Source organism: Leguminivora glycinivorella, chromosome 24 (genome assembly GCF_023078275.1).
Source record: "Leguminivora glycinivorella isolate SPB_JAAS2020 chromosome 24, LegGlyc_1.1, whole genome shotgun sequence".
Classification (NCBI taxonomy): domain Eukaryota; kingdom Metazoa; phylum Arthropoda; class Insecta; order Lepidoptera; family Tortricidae; genus Leguminivora; species Leguminivora glycinivorella.
Genome location: NC_062994.1, coordinates 12,501,563 through 12,515,568, shown reverse-complemented (window position 1 = coordinate 12,515,568; position 14,006 = coordinate 12,501,563). Strand labels below are relative to the sequence as shown.

General features: G+C 38.8%; 1 protein-coding gene across 1 annotated transcript; it reads right to left on the bottom strand.

Annotated features, from left to right (window-relative positions):
• Positions 1-274: 274 nt before the first annotated feature.
• Positions 275-13,744, bottom strand: LOC125238598 (F-box/LRR-repeat protein 4-like). Its single transcript, XM_048145953.1, has 9 exons — positions 13,631-13,744; positions 13,319-13,501; positions 8,020-8,167; positions 6,567-6,766; positions 5,337-5,420; positions 4,105-4,594; positions 3,270-3,400; positions 2,019-2,189; positions 275-539 (listed from the first exon to the last, which is right to left on the bottom strand). The coding sequence occupies exons 2-9, from the start codon at positions 13,370-13,372 to the stop codon at positions 480-482; spliced, it is 1,338 nt and encodes a 445-aa protein (XP_048001910.1). The 5' UTR covers positions 13,373-13,501; positions 13,631-13,744; the 3' UTR covers positions 275-479.
• Between the last annotated feature and the right edge of the window lie 262 nt (positions 13,745-14,006).

Below are 14,006 nucleotides of genomic sequence, written 5' to 3'. Positions count from 1 at the left end.
TCAATCCCACCCCAACGTGTGATATATTGTTGGATAGGTATTTAAAAATGAATAAGGGTTTACTCAGATCGTTTTTTGATAATATTAATATTTTCGGAAATAATCGCTCCTAAAGGAAAAAGAAGTGCGCCCCCCCCCCCCCTCTCATTTTTAAACCATATGTTTAAAAAAACTGAAAAAAATCACAAAAGTAGAACTTTATAAAGACTTTCTAGGAAAAATGTTTTGAACTTGATAGGTTTAGTAGTTTTTGAGAAAAATACGGAAAACTACGGAACCCTACACTGAGCGTCGCCCGACACGCTCTTGGCCGGTTTTTTTAAGCAACTTTTGACTTGACTTTACATTTCACTGGACAATATAATTTAATCTCCAGCTTGGCGCTGTTCAAAATCCCGTACAAAAAGAGGGTTACCGAACCCTTCCGTTGCGTCATATTTTAATTTAAAAAAATACACTAGAGTACCGAAAAATCAAATTCAGTATTGACGCTCGACGCTGGAGTATCCCTCGCTGTTGAATCGTACGTTGACGACATCCTGAAAAAAAAATTGTTTTCCTTAAATAAATACATATACTCTGTCAAACAAGTTTGTCAGTAAATAAGAACAAAGAAAACTATAGGTATCCTTTTCTCTAGCACCCTAAAGAAAAGGATGCATATAGTTTTCTTTGTTCTTATTTACTGACAGACTTGTTTGGCAGAGTATACCTACATTATTTCGGAGATTTATTTCTAGCATTACCGAACGGATGAACCGATTTCGATTTCGTTTTTTTTTTTGGCTGAAAGCTGAGTAAGTCGGGAGTGTTCTTAGCCGGTTCACCCTGTTGTGGCATAATTTTTTTATGAATAATTCTATTGTGCATAACCGATTTAGTCATAATTGGCTTTGTGCAATTGTGCATAAACTGGTATGGCATAGTCAAGTTTAGCATAATCTGTTTAGGCAGATTGTGATTTGTCCGAATATTCTTTGTACATAAATTTGGTGCTCCGAATCATTTTTACGCATAAATTTTATGTGCATAAACTTAGTGTTCCGATTTAATGTTTTGCCGAATTTATTTTGGCATAACATCAGTATAGGTCGAATCTTACCATTATACATTCATTTGTATATAATTAAAAAAATGGTTACTACCAGTATTACAACATTATTGGAGCAATAACGATCTAATTAAAAAATAAACGTTTAAAATTATAAACGTTATTATTATATTTTTGTTTCACTTTTACCTAGCAGTGCGTTTTTGTTGTGGTCGCAGTTCTAACCTAACCTAACCCACTTTTTCCTAGCGGTAATTTTCTGTTGTGGTCGCAGTACTAACCTAACCTACTTTTCCCTAGTGGTGCTTTTCTGTTGTGGTCGCAGTTCTAACCTAGCCTAGCCCATTTTTCCCTATCGGTGCTTTTCTGTTGAGGTCGCAGTTCTAACCTAACCTAACCTATTTTCCCTAGCGGTGCGTGTTTGTTGTGGTCGCAGTTCTAACCTAACCCAAGCTACTTTTCCCTAGCGGTGCTTTTCTGTAATAGTCGCAGCTCTAACCTAACCTAACCCACTTTTCTGGAGCAGTGAGTATCTGTAGAGTTCGCAATTCTAACCTAGTGTAACCATTTTTCCCTAAAAGCGCATTTCTGCTTAACGAAAAATGTATGCGAAATAAGTTTCGGATAATGGGATGTATGCCAAAAATATTTATGCGCATCCAATTTCTTCCTAATGACACTCGGCCTCAATAATAGTAGGCCAATATATTTTCGGACAAAATAATATTCGAAATATCGTGAATTATACCAAACAATGTTTATGCTACATTAACATTCGGCAAAAATCGATTATGCCAAATCTGTTATGACAAAAGCGTTTCGGACAAATAAAGTTATGCCACATAGAGGGAACCCGTTCTTAGCCATGTTACATGAAAATCGGACTATGTCGCGGTCGTGGGCTTTTTCAAAATTTTAATTTTCTGATTAGTTTATTATATATTTAGATTTATTGAACGAAACGTACCTTGAAATCGTCCGCGTCGCCATAAAAGTCCCACCTGCTCATGGTAAGCGGTAGCGGTAGCCTAAGGAAGGTCTCATTCGCGAACTTGGTGTTCTGTCTCATGTCGCGTCGCGCCACCGCGATACGAGGTACGGCCGACACGAGCATCGGACAGTCGGATAGGTCTAGCGACTGTAATGAGACAAAAAAGCAATTTTACTAAAAATTCACATATTTAAATACTCCTTTTACAAAGTTGTTTTACCGCACGTGCCAATATTGACTGATACCCGAGCAAGATACACACACACACACACGCACGCACGCACGCACGCACGCACGCACGCACGCACGCACGCACGCACGCATGAAATTTTTTTACTTGGTTGTAGAGTGGCCTAGGGCGCCCTAGGGTTCCGGTTGGTCAACTGTACATATCTAAGACATTTTTCATACTGCACATTTAGTTTTTTTTTTCAATGGTGAGATGGTAAAGAGCTGTGAGTTCTGAGCACAATGAGCTCAAAAACCCCAGGGTTTGTGTTTCGGATATTTTTTAATATCAGTAATTACCGGATAACAACACCAATCTGATCATTCAGGTTTTTAATATTTAATATTGTCTTCGGTTACCACGATACTTACTAATGAAATAAAACTATGGAAACGGATTAAATAGCGTATAATGAATTTACGATTCATTCCGACGTTTCGAACACTTTACAGCATTCGTGGTGAACGGGTGTTACCCGTTAGTTTTATTTCATTTTTAGGGTTCCGTAGTCAGGCCATGTCTGTCTGTCCATCCGTCCGTCCGTCCGCGGATAATCTCAGTCGCCGTTAGCACTAGAAATTTGGTACTACTATGTAGCTTGTGGTAAAACAAAAAGTGGAAAAAAATTATTTGGTAGGGTACCCCCCCTCCCCCTACATGTAAAGTGGGGACTGATTTTTTTTTTCATTCCAACCCCAACGTGTGATATACTGTTGTTATTAAAATTGTTTTTTGATAATATTGATATTTTCGGAAATAATCGCTCCTAAAGGAAAAAAAGTGTGTGTGTGTGTCCCTCCTCTAAGTTTTGAACCATATGTTTAAAAAATATGAAATAAATCACAAAAATAGAACTTTATAAAGGCTTTCTAGGAAAATTGTTTTGAACTTGACAGGTTCAGTAGTTTTTGAGAAAAATACGGAAAACTACGGGACCCTACACTGAGCGTGGCCCGACACGCTCTTGGCCGGTTTATATTTTTTGTGAGGGTAATTACCAGTAGTTTAGGGCAGGCGTACACACAGGAAGCCACGTCGTCGTCAGTCAGAAGGCTCTCGGAGAGGTTCAGCTCCAGCAACCTCGGTCCCACGTGGCGACACAAGGCGTCTAAACCGCGCCGCGTTATATCTGCCGGAAATAAAAATACATAAACTGAAATAAAGCGCTTGTAGCCTAGCGGTAAGTACGTGCGACTTTCGTCGTAGTAGGTCGCGGGTTCAACCCCGGCTCGCACCAATGACTTTTTCGAAATTTATGTGCGAAATGTCATTTGATATTCGCCAGTCGCTTTTCGGTGAAGGAAAACATCGTGAGGAAACCAGACTAATTCCAATAAGGTCTAGTTACCCTTCGGGTTGGAAGGTCAGATGGCAGTCGCTTTCGTAAAAACTAGTGCCTACACCAAATCTTGGGAGTAGTTGTCAAAGCGGACCCCAGGCTCCCATGAGCCGTGGCAAATGCCGGGATAACGCAAGGAGGATGATGATGATGAGTAAAATAGTATGAAAAATGAAAATGAAAAATGTTATTTCCTTGAAAAAGGTTTACAATATTGCCATCAGTGTTTGGGACTTCCCTTTAGGTAAGTAGACCTGTATTGGGATGCCCCGCTCCTCCATAACTAACAGTCTTAATAATCTTTCAGAGAAATTTTACATATATCTATTTTTTTATTAATAAGGTAATTAATTTGCTTTATATAAACTAAATGCTTATAATACTTTTAATTATTATTTATTGTATTACCCACTATATTTTAGCTGCTATATTAATACTAACACGTGTATGTGTGTCTGTGTGTGTGTATGGATACTTTTAACCCTGATACTCACGATTGCATATCAAATCCACAGCCATCAGTTCCTTACAGCTAGTCGCCAACGCCTCCATATGATGGTCCCACGCTTGAAAGTTCGCATTCACTCTATTCAACTTCTTCAACCTACAGATCGACTCAAAAAACACATTACTCTCCGTTAACCTACGCTCCTCATCCGGCCTTCGCAACATATCATAAATCTCAATATCTATTTCCCTTAAATTAGGCATTTTTTCAAATAATAAATGAAGTTTATCTCTTATTTCAATTTTGCTACGATTCCGCTTCCATAACTCTAAAACTGTTAGGTTGCCTAATCGGTCTACTATGGAGAGTAAGAATGGGAACCTTAAGGCTCGACAATGTTTTAAAGCGAGACTTTTGATGTTGTTTTTAGGTTTCAAATTGTTTAGAAACCGGCCTGTGACGCGTTTGTTGTATGTTATTCGTAGTTCTTCTAAGCTATTTGTCAAAAATTGAGTGACACAATCGTCTGTCACCTCCTGAAAGAAAAACATGTGTTATTTTAATAATAAATATTGGACACCTTACACAAATCAACCTTTTTTTTATACTACGTCGGTGGCAAAACAAGCATACGGTCCGGTATGAGAAGCGGTCACCGTAACCTAAGGACGCCTGCAACTCAAAGAGTGTCACATGCGCGTTGCCACCCCATTAGAAACTTGTACACTCCCCTTTGCTGTGTTAAGTATAAGTACACAGCAAAAAGGAGTGTACAAGTTCAAAGGAGGGTTTGGGTTGCCGACGACTCAAAGGACAATAGACGGAACAAATTAGTTCCGTAAGTCCTCCAGTCGTCAGCACCCCGCACCCTCGTTGAGCTCTGGCAGCCTTACTCACCGGCAGGAACACAACACTATGAGTAGGGTCTAGTGCTATTTGGCTGCGGTCTTCTGTGAGGCGGAGGTAACCTAGCCCCAAACTACGAGTAAACAAAGCTTGTACTATGGGTGCTAGGCGACGATATACATACTTATAAAAAAAAATCGTCGGCAACCCGAACCCTCCTTATAGAACTTGTACACTCCTTTTTGCTATGTACTTAACACAGCAAAAGGGAATGTACAAGTTTCTAATGGGGTGGCAACGCGCATGTGACACTGAGTTGCGGGCGTCCATGGGTTACGGTGACCGCTTTACATCGGGCGGGCAGTATGCCTGTTTGCCACCGACGTAGTATATTAAAAAAAAAAAAGTTTTGTTAATAAAATCAGTACTTACATCACAGCAATCGAAAACTAGCCAAGTCAGTTTTTCGAAGTGGAGCGTATCAGTTGGTGATAGTTTCTTTTTTAACCTGCTCAGCTGAAAATAAATAAATAAATATTGGAGACACCTTACACAGATCAACTTAGCCCCAAACTAAGCAAAGCTTGTACTATGGGTGCTAGGCAACGATATACATACTTAAATAGATAAATACATATATACATAGAAAACATCCATGACTCAGGAACAAATATCTGTGTTCATCACACAAATAAATGCCCTTACCGGGATTCGAACCCGGGACCGCGGCTTAGCAGGCAGGGTCGCCAAACAACACAAGTTTTACTTTTTTTTTATAACGTCTAAAGATCTTTCAGCTCAAGTAATTGCAGTGACAGGTTGACATTCACGGCACCCATGGGAGGATCTTTCTCAAGATTAGCGACGCCGCCTCTGTGGGCGCACACAGAGCAAGCGCCCGCAGTATTCGTCAAGCGCGGATCCAGCTTCGTGCCCAGGGGGGGGGGTCACGTGGTAAAGGCCCGGGGCCCCAGGGGGGGGTCACGTGGTCTATTTGTATGGCCAACTTAGGATAGGAACATGACCCCCATGACCCCCCCCTGGATCCGCGCATGGACTATTCGTTTGCGTCGCGCTCTTGACATGTAAAGGCGGTCGCTCTTAAGAAAGATCCTCGGAAATGGATCGAAACATGTCGAACGATCGACATAACACGTGAGTAACCCGCTTTAGTTATTTGTTATACAAGGGGGCAAAGTTGTATTTTAACGCCGAGTGTGGAATTGAAAAACGAGCAAGTGAAACGATTCTATAGTTGAACGTTGAAACGGTTCTAGAATAGAATCCTGAACTTGCAAGTTTTTTAACACTCGAGAAGTAAAATAATTTGCACCCGAGTGTAACACAAAACTTTTCCCCTCACTAAAGCGAGGAAACTACAACGCAAAAAATGCGTTTATCACTGCTTCCAGTAGTTCCACAGGTGGTAAATCATCTTTATTACTAGATTCACCTACTTTTATCAATTTTAAAGCAGTTAATTTGACTTTATTCAAGGTCAAATTACTTTACCCACTAGTGGATAAAATGCGTTTTTACCCGCTGGTATTAAAGGACAAAACACGTGTTTCCGAGCTAGTGAAGGGAAAAAATATTTTTAAATATGTTTGAGTCTCACGGGAGTTTTATAGTTGAAATATTACAAATTCACTTGTTCCATACCTTAAGCCCTATTAAATTAGGGCAACTATCCCTAAGAGTCTCGACCACATCCTTGTAATGTTTGCAATCCATGTCGAAGTCCTGCACGGCCCGGCCGCACTTCCTGAGCCAGCGCTTGAAGGAGCCCCACGCTTCCGTTGACTGTCGCAGTATTAGGGTGTTCTCGTCTATCTCTAGGCTATGGATTACTATTGGACGGTCTGGAAGAAAACATAGGTAAGTACCGTGGGGAATTTGGATTAGTGGTTAATTTCAACAATTTTTTCAGTGCAAATGGTGTTTTTTTACGCAATAGTGCGAAAAGTGGTTCATTATATGCCAGGATATGGGATATGGGTTAAATTGTGGCGTAGGCGAGAGGCTGGCAACCTGTCACTGCAATGTCACAGTTTCGTTTTCTTTCAATCCCTTATATGCCAAGAGTGGCACTGAAGCTTAAGTAGTTTCATGTGCTCTGCCTACCCCTTTATGGGATACAGGCGTGATCGTATGTATGTATGTATATGCCAGGTCGAAACTTCGGAGTGCTATCTGTACTGAAAAACATCGTACGATACACGTGCAAAAAGGAAATTCTTAACTCATGTCGATTTAAAACACTCCCCACTTCCTTCGAGCTTCCTTTTTTACACACTTGTATCGTAATGTACTATTTTTTTGTTTTGCAATTTTTTCACCACAATGCATTGTCCACTACTGATGTGCTGACGGAAACTTTCCAAAATTGCGAAGTTTTCGACATAGGAAAACTCTAAACTTTCCTCATTTTTGTATGGAGATTGAAACATTCAATTTCACAAATTCAGAAACTTTCATGAAATTAATTCCCAAGAACTTTTTTTAAAGTTTCACCACTGTCCACTGGTCACATAATATATTATCATTTTACAAACATTATTTTGATTTCTGAACATGTTTTTGAGCAAGCGTTCAACATTGCATTAAAACAACTGCTTGCTTGATTCTTGCCACAACTACAATGAAGAAAGCTCCTAAGTATCTAATATCAGTGATATATTTGATTTCATTGAATTCTTAATTTGTTGGTAAACTAAAATTTTGCTTTTGACATAAAATGAAATTAAATGAAGTGGGGGTATCCACTATGGGACCGGCAAAAAACTCGGCGGGCAACTTCTTTTCAAAACATTACATCTTATAATTAACATGCATTAATAAACAAGATACAATTTAACATGCAAAAGTATTCATCAAAAAATATTAACAGACTAGGCACTCTATGGAAATAAATTTCAATAAATTACACAAAGTACAAAGCTACTATGATTAATAAGAGATGTTAGAGATGTATAGTCTCTAAGTGTCAAAGTACATCTAAAACATGATTTTAATGTGGTTCAGTCTATCTAAGTATACCACTTTGAATTGTTTTTTAAAACAAAGAGGCATTGTACTTTTTCTGTCCAATAAACATTTATACAATCTTTCTTACGTGATATGTGTTCAAGCACCAACTTCTGCCAGTCCCTGCAGGTTGCCTCCGTCTGCAGGAGCTCTTTCACGGACAAGTAGTCTAGAATGAGACGCCAACAGTCCGCATTCAGGGAATTTATTATCTCGCTATTGCTCTGTTCTTCTACCTGCAGAAACAGAAAGAAATATCTTTATTTGACAACCAGTTTGGCCTAGCAGGTAGTGACACAATGCTCCTGGGTTCGAATCCTGGTAAGGGCCTTTATTTGCACTCTTAAGAACAAATTAAATTATTTTCATTAAAAATATTTTAATTTGTATTTTAAGTAGTCACACTACTATTATACTTCATGAACATAAAATAAATGTCATAGACAAAGAAAAGTGACCAAGACAAGGGCGCACTTGGAGGCCTCGGTCACTTTTTCTTTGTACAAATGAGATTTATTTCATGTTTATGGCATTTATTTGTGTGATGAACACAGATATTTGAAAACTTCAAATATTGTTTGTGCTACCAGCAGAATATAATACAACACACACCTATCATTTTAGAAGACACTAATACTGGTATAAATTGAGTAATGAAAAGACATTAAGAATCAAGGTATTTTCCCCTCACTAGCTCGGAAACACGTGTTTTGTCGTTTAATACCAGCGGGTAAAAACGCATTTTATCCACTAGTGGGTAAAGTAATTTGGCCTTGAATAAAGTCAAAATAACTGCTTTAAAATTGATAAAAGTAGGTGAATCTAGTAATAAAGATGATTTACCACCTGTGGAACTACTGGAAGCAGTGATAAACGCATTTTTAGCGTAATAGTTTCCTCGCTACAGTGAGGGGAAAAGTTTTGTGTTACACTCGGGTGTATTTTACTTCTTGTGTGTTAAAAAACTCGCAAGTTCAGGATTCTATTCTCGAACCACTCACTTCGCTCGTGGTTCAACTATAGAACCCTTTCACTTGCTCGTTTTTTAGGGTTCCGTACCTCAAAGAGGAAAAACGGAACCCTTATAGGATCACTCGCGTGTCTGTCTGTCCCTCTGTCACAGCCGATTTCTCCGAAACTACTGGACCGATTTACTTGAAATTTGGCACACGTATGTAAACCTGTGGCCCAAAGACGGACATGTAATTTAATTAAATGAAATTTAATCACAGGGGTCACTTTTGGGGGGTAAAATTGAAAATTAAAAATCAAAGTTATTAAAACTATATTGTGTTACATATCAAATGAAAGAGCATTTTATCAGCATCTGAAATATATTTTTTTTATTTTTTTTATTTTGGTAATTTAGAAGTAATTTAAGAAAATAAGCAAAAAATTACCATTCCCCCCCCTTATCTCCGAAACTACTTGCCCTTTGTGGTGTGATGGCCCTTTACCTGTAGATTACAGGAAAACCTATTAGAAATCTACAGTCAAGCGTAAGTCGGACTTAAGAGAAAAAAACTCAGATTACGAATTTCACTCACTGCCGCTGCAAGTAGTTACTAAACGTCTTAAAATGGTGTAAGCGCGTTGGACAGGTATAAAGAAATCAATTTCTGTTTCGTTTTGCTTTAGAAATTGTTAAAAAAAACATTTTCCAAAATGACTTAAGTTCCTACTAAAAAGGAGGCGCTTAACACCATTTAGAACTTCACTGACCATAATATTGCCCACATAGGTCCAAAAAAAGGTGTATATATACGAAAACAAAAAAATTGTGCCACCGACAACCAAAATCTGAAGTCTATTTGCTCTATCTCTTATAGTTTCCAAAATATACGCAAAATCTTTAAAGTACGAAATTTAGTTTACGTTGCCATCACATGTCGTCAGGCGCTCATGACCTTTTTGTATGGAAATGTCGAAATCCGACTCGCACTTGACCAATGTTCTTAGAAAGTTGTGTTTTATTATAGTTTTGAAGGAGGTTTCTTGTTTTTAACCACCAACGCAAAAACGACGAAGTGTTATAATAATAATAGGTTTGACGCTTGACATGTCTGTATGTCTGTGGCTATGAAGCTCCCGAACGAATCAATCGATTTTGATTTAGTTTTTAATGTTTAAGGTGAATTCGTCGAGAGTTTTTTTTGTACCACGTAGGTGGCAAACAGGCATACGGTCCGCCTGATGGAAAGCGGTCACTGTAACCTATGGACGCCTGCCACTCAAGGAGTGGCACATGTGCGTTGCCGACTCGACTCATTAGAAACTTGTACAAATCTGTACTTAGAAGGGGCCTGGGTGCCGACGACTCAAAGGACAATCTATTGTCCTAATTACTTCCGTTGTCAGCATACCGCACCCTCGTTGAGCTCTGGCTGCCTTACTCACCGGCAGGAACACAACAATGAGTAAGGTCTAGTGCTACTTGACTGCGGTCTTTTGTAAAGCGGAGGTATACTTCCCCAGTTAGACTCTGCTCTACCTTAGGCTGTTTTCACATTATCCGATCCGATATCGGATGTAGGAAGGACGTAAAATGTAAGATTTATACGCTTCCAGGTCTTCATTTATGTATTTAATAGATCATTATTACTAAAAAACGATATAAAACGCAAAAACTGCGGATTTAATGCCGATGGCACTCTCCTACAACAGTTTTTTTCCGAGGCACCATCGAACTGCCGATATCGGCAGGACGCTTCCGACTATTTTTGGCATGCCGGACCCCCCGCCAGTTGTCGGCCGATAATATTTGTTTGTGTGCGTATATAATGTAGGTATACGTATGTAGTAGTGTGCGTGACAAAAATGGCGTCTATTAAACAGCTGTTAATTGATCGAAATTCAAATAAGTTGACAATTTCCATTGAAAAAAAAAAGGTTGTAATGCATCGGTCCGAATTGCGGATACTAGTTTTTTCATCTTTTAGTAGATATATTTATTTATTTATTTATTTAAACTTTATTGCACAATTGGAAAAAAGTACAAATCGCGGACTTAATGCCTTAAGGCATTCTCTACCAGTCAACCATAGGGCCAAACAGAAATTCGCGAATGTGGGTGCAGTGAGAAAAATAAATTTAGAAAGCATGACAACTATTGACAAGTATAGCAATATTATTTACAATATATAATATTGAATATATATATATAATAATATATATATGTATATAGTTGAATGTAAAATTATTTATTTTGCCTGACACACTGAATATTTTTTATGTTCGTTATTTTAATTTTACAATATAATATTTGGAATATAGTGCTTATAATTATTAAATATAAATTATTTTTTTAATACTTTTTGATCCAAAATCATACTTCATTGATTTGGAACAATGCGTTTTATCGGACCTACATCCGACATTATCGGAAGCGTTTATCGGATGTAGGATGTCGGTTCGACATCCGAAATCGGATCGGATAATGTGAAAACGGCCTTAGAGTATAATCAATTTAGTATTAGAGTTATGTCAGTGTACATGTCAGCGGCCGCGAGTTCGCGGCCCATTCATTGGCGATGACCTTCGCGCGGCGCAATAAAATTCAATGTTGGCTGCTCGCGTGCGGTCCGTTTGTTAATGTAGGTAAGAATTTAGAATGGCGGCATTTTGTGAACATCAAAGGAGTGAGCCTTCTGTACTTGTACTATTATATATTCTGTGACAAAACGAACAACATGTGTTCCAAGTACAACACTCGAAATGCCGTAAAGTTATAGTAGGTATCGACCGTAAATTGGCGAAATCCAACAAATTAACACATGTGATGAACCCTGCCGTCTATTAGTTATTTGTTATACAAGGGTGCAAAGTTGTATTTTAACGGCGAGTGTGGAATTGAAAAACGAGCAAGTGAAAGGATTCTATAGTTGAACCACGAGCGAAGCGAGTGGTTCGAGAATAGAATCCTGAACTTGCGAGTTTTTTAACACACGAGAAGTAAAATACATTTGCACCCGAGTGTAACACAAAACTTTTCCCCTCACCATAGCGAGGAAAATACAACGCAAAAAGCGCGTTTATCACTGCTTCCAGTAGTTTCACAGGTGGTAAATCATCGTCATCACTAGATTCACCCACTTTTATTAATTTTAAAGCATAAAAAATGACTATTATTCAAGGTCTAATTACTTTATCCACTAGTGGATAAAATGCGTTTTTACCCGCAGGTATTGAAGGACAAAACGTGTTTCCGAGCTAGTGAGGGGAAAAATAAATTGCCGCAATATGTGGTTGAAGCGCCTAATGTGTCGATCTTTAAGTATCGCTTAAAAATTTGGCTGGTCGAGCACCCGTTCTACACTTATGACAATTTTTTTATTACCTAATTAGAAAAATATTTTTGTGCATTTTTTATGTGAATATTGCCTAACTTTTTGTAATTTCAATCTTCTGTCTATTTATTCTCTAAGTATTATTATTGTATGAATTTTTTTGTATGTCTTTCCCATCACGGAACAATGGTATTCCGGACCTTTGGGAGGCGTGCGCGGGGCCGAAGCCAACACGTAGAGGCCCTTTCGACACTTTAATGAAATCTAAGGGGTACACCGAGCGGATGTTGCCCTTGCCCGTATCATGGGACACACGCAGAGGCAACACCCGCCAGGGTGTAAGGACTATTTGAGAGTTAATGGAATCTAAAATGAACTGGTCTATTTTGATGAAAGTGATGGACTAAATACTGGGCTATGGATAAAAAACCGGACGCCTGCCTAATAAAACGGTATCCAATTTTATTTCCGGCAGACGGTGACTCGTCCCCACAAGATGGGCCCCCACAAAAAGCGACATCCAAGATGGCTCAAGGGCAACACCGGTGTGAGAACTCAAGGGTGTCGAGAGGTGTACACCGCTTTCTGCCCAGTGGCTGTTAAGCCACTGCACCAACTCGCGTCTTATGCAAATTTTCACTTCCACCCCTGGGGCATATAGCCCTAACGACTCCACTCTGGACGGCCAGCCAAGGCAAGCCAGAGGTAGAGAGTACTGTCCCACCCACCCGCCTTACGGGTAACAGAACTCCCCAGGAGCACTCGGGTACGTGGGGTCGCTGTTCCCCAACAGCTCGCCACAAGCTGCCCTGCGTTAACTGATTGCACTGGTAAAACCAATGGGCGATGGGGTCGTCACATCCCTATTATTGTATGAATATTATTTTTTTTAATCAAATCTTGACGTGTAAAATGGCGTTACAAATATTGAATATGAGTATGAGTAATGATTATTTTTACCATTGAAAGTTTGTACGGAACCCTCGGTGGGCGAGTCCGACTCGCTCTTGGCCGGTTTTAATTCCACACTCGGCGTTAAAATACAACTTTGCCCCTTTGTATAACAAATAACTATTAATTTTGATGAAAACTATTACTTACTTGCTCCATTTGGACATCCATTTTCGTTAGTGAGTCCGTTTTCTTACATTTCATGATGCAAAAGCTACTTATAAGCACTTAGAAGCATGTTACTTGAAAATAATATGTTGGAATGTTATGAGTGTCATGGGGCACTTGTGGTCACTTATATTGCGTTTTAATTGAATAAAGTAAGTTTTTTAACTGTAAAAAAATTATATTGTAAGAGCTAAAGTCAATAAGTTAGACGATTATTGATATTTTTGTTCAAAGTTTAGAACATCGTATGCATGTTGACTAGTTAGTATTGAAATTGAGATTTTAAATACCTACATTATCTAGAGCTATCCCAACTTACAAATATAAACACAACAGAAAAGTTTATCAACATGTATTATTTTAATGAGGTAAGAGAATTAATAAATCTCAATTCAGCTGAAAATCGAGATCAAAATATTTATTTTTGCTCACTGACAGTGACAGTGTGACAGCTGTGACTGTCTTTGGATGCTTTTTACAGTTAATAACTTTTTTTAATAACACATGACCGTTCCGTACCAAGAGGTCATCCATCTATTATCCTGTAAGTGGGTGTAAGAAAGAGTATTCTTTTCTCGCTCTCACTCGTGTGCGGCCGTTTGTTAGCTATTATACTTAATGTCGCCTGTGCCACATGTAGACTGTGTGTAGATGTCATAAGCACTGGCAC